At 42.4% G+C, this 5,387-nt stretch overlaps 1 protein-coding gene across 1 annotated transcript; it reads left to right on the top strand.

Moving 5' to 3' along the window:
* The first annotated feature begins 1,853 nt into the window (after positions 1-1,853).
* LOC116629672 (histone H3.1) lies at positions 1,854-2,306 on the top strand. Its single transcript, XM_032399904.1, has one exon. It carries the CDS (start codon positions 1,860-1,862, stop codon positions 2,268-2,270), a length of 411 nt encoding a protein of 136 aa, XP_032255795.1. The 5' UTR covers positions 1,854-1,859; the 3' UTR covers positions 2,271-2,306.
* Positions 2,307-5,387: the final 3,081 nt, after the last annotated feature.

Below are 5,387 nucleotides of genomic sequence, written 5' to 3'. Positions count from 1 at the left end.
AAGTAGAATCGTGGCTCAACTTGACACACAAGTCTCCCAAACCAAAGGCTCTTTTAAGAGCCACCTACGACTTCTGTGAAGAACTGAACACATTTGAAAAACCTTCACTCTACCGCAGTTTACATCAACCTCACAACTTGGGTTAAGGGAGGACAATTTGATCAAAGTTAGCTTTTGCAAAGCCTGAAATTTTTAAAATCCTATGCCTTCATGGGAATATTCTAAAGACTGGTTCGCATTCATCAGCATTTGATAAATACATTATGGAGGGTCTCCTTCACTTAATTACGGACGTTCCTAACCTCCCATTTTAAGCCTCAAAGGTGTAAATTCTGGCGATGGATTTGAGGCAAACGCAGCAGTTTCAAAACCTTGTTTCTTGGTTCTTGGTAATTAAAGACATTCTGAAGATAAAGGGATCAACCCAGACCTCCATACCAATCCAAAACTTTTCAGAGTCTTTAGAATTCTGAGACACACCTAATGTGACCTATGTTTTCACATTGCTAAATTGAGGAAATAATTTTTAATCAGCTTCTTTATTTGAAAAGTTAGCAGGTAGCTGATTAACTTTTTTAAATGCCTTTTTAAAATTGTGACTTAAAGGTCTTGATTCACGAATGAAATTAGATTCTATAATTGCCTGCTTTGGTAACTTCTAGCTCAGTAGGCATCCAGATGCATCATGCCATGCAGTGAACCTACCCTATGGTTTTGCCAGTTGCTAACTAGAACTACTGGATGTAGATGCAAAGGGGTGGCTTAGTTTATCCCCATATAGCTTACTGGTGGGGGGGTGGGGGATTAGATTCTTTAAGACAAATTATGGGGCGCCTGGGTGGCTCAGTCGTTAAGCATCTGCCTTCGGCTCAGGTCTTGATCTCAGGGTCCTGGAATCGAGCCTCGAATCGGGCTCCCTGCTCCGCGGGAAGCCTGCTTCTCCCTCTCCCACTCCCCCTGCTTGTGTTCCCTTTCCCTCTGTCTCTCTCTCTGTCAAATAAATAAATAAAATCTTTTAAAAAAAAAGACAAAGGAATTATGAGTAATCATGTTAAATTAGACATACAATGCTTCATGCCCATGGCAGAGCCAGCCTGTCCACCCCCAAATTGAACAAGACAATAGATTTGTTATAATTTTGAATTTCCAGGATAGCAGAAAAATAAAGCATGCTGTAATGGGATTGTCTTATATTCTCTGAAAATGAAAAGAAGTTCATGTAAGGATGTGTTTCTTTGTGAAATTCCTTGCCTTGGATTGCTCACATGCAAATTATATTTTTCTAGCTGAAAAATAAAAACAAATCTTAAATTTTAAGTATTCAAAGAATAAGAAATTGAGAGGAGAGGGGATAGAGTTGACCTGTCCTGTGTGGTAAGCACTAGCCAATTGTGCCGGTAATCACTGGGCATGTGGCTAGTCTGACTTAAGTGCAGAATCTATAAAATACACTATTCCGCCGTGTTCGTACAAAGTAAAAAGGAATGTAAAATATCTAACAATTGCTGACTATATGTCGAAATGAATATTTTGGATATATTGGGTTAAACAAAATATTATTTAAAATAATTTTTCCTGGTTTTACCTTGTTCTAATGTGGATCCTAGAAGAATTACTATTTCTTATGTAGCTTGCATTTATTTCTACTGGAAATCGCCAGTAGAAAGCGGACAGAAAACATATATATGAAGGTCACCGGCAAGTCATAGCAGGGCGTTCGGTACAGAAAAAGCTCGAGTCCTTAACCAATCCGGTTCCCGGTTGTGTAGACTGGTCCCCTTTTGTCCAATCAGCTCCTGGCTCTCACTATAAATACTCTGACCCGTTTTCGCTTCTTACTGGCATTGGGCGTTCAAGCCATGGCCCGCACGAAGCAGACGGCCCGCAAGTCGACCGGCGGCAAGGCCCCGCGCAAGCAGCTGGCCACCAAGGCGGCCCGCAAGAGCGCGCCGGCCACCGGCGGCGTCAAGAAGCCGCACCGCTACCGGCCCGGCACGGTGGCCCTGCGCGAGATCCGGCGCTACCAGAAGTCCACCGAGCTGCTGATCCGCAAGCTGCCGTTCCAGCGGCTGGTGCGCGAGATCGCGCAGGACTTCAAGACCGACCTGCGCTTCCAGAGCTCGGCCGTCATGGCCCTGCAGGAGGCGTGCGAGGCCTACCTGGTGGGGCTCTTCGAGGACACCAACCTGTGCGCCATCCACGCCAAGCGCGTCACCATCATGCCCAAGGACATCCAGCTGGCGCGCCGCATCCGCGGGGAGAGGGCCTGAGCCACACGGTCCGCCCGCTCCTTCACAAAGGCTCTTTTCAGAGCCACCACATGCACGCTGAAAAGGCCTGTTTCCCTGTAATCTGTACTGCAGTTTCATCTGCCAGATAGACCACATTTCCGGGCATTTTACAATTTTGTTCTTAGAAGTATCTACTAAAGTTCCTTATAAGTGCATTTTCCTCTGTCTTGACGGGTTTGTGCTCTGGTTTATACTTCCCCTACCTTACTTGTTCGGCTCTGGTGTGCATCTTACTAAGATCGGTACACAGCTTCGTTTAAGCATATGGGAAGACTACTTGCAAACTGCATCGTTTCCTTTTCTACTTTGTGAAGCAGATGGAAAGAAATTTCTAAATTGCATGGTACTTTAGAAATTGTGTAGTAAGATCACAACTGCTAACTGTTAAATCGACCATGATCCTGCTATTTGCCTTCCTGTAAGTGACTTCATCTTAAGTAGAACCTGTGATCTCCACAGCTGGAATTTAGGATGGTGCCAATATTTTACCAGTTAGAAATGTCCTAATACCTTCTTCCAGGAAAAAGTATTCTGTGTCCTGTCAGTAATCTGCCTTCCTCTGTAAGGAAAGGTTGATGTGAGCCCTCCCTCACGACTCACTTTCCCCAACACACACACTTGAGGCCGTGGTGATCCAATCTAAGGCCAAATTCTAACCAGATTGGTATTCTTGAGTGTTAAGCAGTGCCTTCCTTTCATATGGGCTGGGAAACAAAGCACCCACAGAAGTCCCTGTCCCCACTGATCAATACTGTTGCTGGCTGGGCAGAGTCCCCTCTCCTGGAGATAAAGCAGTAAATTGAATTCTCTAAATTAGTCTTTTGGTTCTGATTATATGAAGGTTTATTCAGGAGCAGCAAGTGGTTCAAGTTAAATGTGGACATTTTTAGTTCTGTGGACACGGATACTCCATGCTTCTCAAAACACTCCATGTGCTAAACTGGTCATCTTGTGGCCTTCTCCCTAAGCTCTTTCTGGGCTTCCAAGCTTCTCTCATCACCCTGTACTGGAACTTGAGTTTTGCTATAAGAATGACACACAAAAACAAACACTCAGTGACACCAGATCATTTTGGCTCGAGCTAATGTGTGGATGGTGGGGCCATCTACTAAGAAGGCCACTGGAGTAGTGATGGTGTTGACCAATCAGATATGCATTTAGAGTTTCCTGGAGATCCACAAGAATGAACATGCACATCTGAGCTCAGGAGTTAAGTCTGGGATGGAAGATTTAGGAGTCATTAGTATATAAGTAGTATTTTAAACCAAGGGAGTGGCCTGCAGATCCCCTCTGGCTCCATCCTGTCCGCTTTATTGCCAGTATTAAACTTCATGCCATTTGCCTGAACATATCACAAGCCATGAGTCTGATGCTCATTCTCTGCGGAGATCCCCAGACTTTCCTCTAATTCCCAATTTCCTTTAACCTTTAGATCAGATGTTCCTTCTCACAGATCTTACTCCTCTATGCCCTCCTAATATCCTGTACTTACGTCTCTTGCTATATTGTGTTTTAATTATTTGCTTTTGTGTGATTTTTCCCATTAGATTGAGTTTCTTTTGGATAGGCAGTGTTTTATTGGTGTGTCCTTAATGCACTTATTCACTGAATAATAAAAATTTATAGGAAGTATAAGTACATTAAGATTCAATAAAAGAGGAAACAGAAGAAATAGTCTTTGTGTCTCTGTTTCTTGAGATGGCAAAACTAGTAAGTGGGATAAATATTCCAATCCTTTCTGAGGCCTAGAATAAAAGGATTTGCTTTGCCTATATAGAAACATGGACAACACACCAGGATCTTTGACCTCACTATTCTCAAAACAGCCTTTGGCTTCTCAGAAGTGTTCCTATTTTTTTCTTCAAAGTGTGGGTCTCCATCATCAAAACTTGAAATCAAGTTAATAGCGCTCAGTATCATCCTTGTGATCACCAAGCTTGTACTGCTATATTGAAGATCTCATTTGGCAGTGTGGTAATGTATGTGCTGTCAGGTAGTAACATGGATAATTAGCACACTATAAATTGTACTTGAATACTTAGAGTAAGCATCATTAAAAAATTCTTTAAAGGCAAGTTTTTTAAGATACAAGATTTACTACCTTCCTACTGACAACCCCAACGGGTTTCTGTGTGCCATTTAGGGAAACCACTCCTGCATCCCCCCAAAGTTGCTTTGATTTGACAGTAAAATTTGTCACCCATAAACCACCCCCAACTAATTTGCAGATATGGACTTAAGTAATCATCTTGAGTCAATTTATTGTTCTTGTATATTCAATATAAATGACTTTGAAATAATAGTCTATTTAGTTCACAAATGTCAACTTGTTGGCAATGTATCCTAAATACTATACGGAAGGAAAACAATTTTTCCTTCTACCCTTCAGGTACCCTTCTACCCTACCTGGTTTAAGAAATAAATTGACATGGGACAGATTTAACAGGAGGAAAAGCACGTTCTATTACATGCAGAGGCCCACTGAAATTTTCAACCCCAAAGAAATGACCAAGGAGGCTGTTTTTATACTTTTTAGACAAATGTGTGAGGACTTGACAGGATAAGAAAACATACTTGGGAGCCTGAATTAGTGAGGAAATAGAATTTGAACTCAGGTAGATTAGTAAAATGTTAAGATTTGTTTCTACAACTCCTCAGCCTTTAGAGTCCACTTAATTCTGGTGACAAAGATGTCTTTTTACCTTAGTATAGGGAGGGCATTTTTCACATAGGTTTAATTCCTGCTTTCGGGTTAAAGAAGGTTTGAGTGTCTATAATCTGGCTGCTTCCCAAGTAGCCTCAATTCACAATAATCAATATGCCATTGTGCTAACTTCCTAGGGCAGCGGCAGCCCGTCCTTGGCCACTAAAAACCAATTCTGGAGTATGGACAAGGGTTAAGGATTAGGTAGGACTAAAGCCTAACTGGAAATGGGTGTCCCAAATCAACCCGTAGTGATAGCATAGAATGACAAGTGTCACCTTTTTAGGACTATAGAAGTGGCTCTGAAAAGAGCCTTTTGTTCTTTGTTTCTAAACTTCCTCCTCACTTGGCCTTGTGGTGGCTCTCGGTCTTCTTGGGCAGCAGCACGGCCT

Source organism: Phoca vitulina, unplaced genomic scaffold (genome assembly GCF_004348235.1).
Source record: "Phoca vitulina isolate PV1807 unplaced genomic scaffold, GSC_HSeal_1.0 scaffold2092, whole genome shotgun sequence".
Taxonomy (NCBI): Eukaryota; Metazoa; Chordata; class Mammalia; order Carnivora; family Phocidae; genus Phoca; species Phoca vitulina.
Note: the sequence above shows the minus strand (reverse complement) of the source record. Positions and strands in the feature narration are given on the sequence as shown.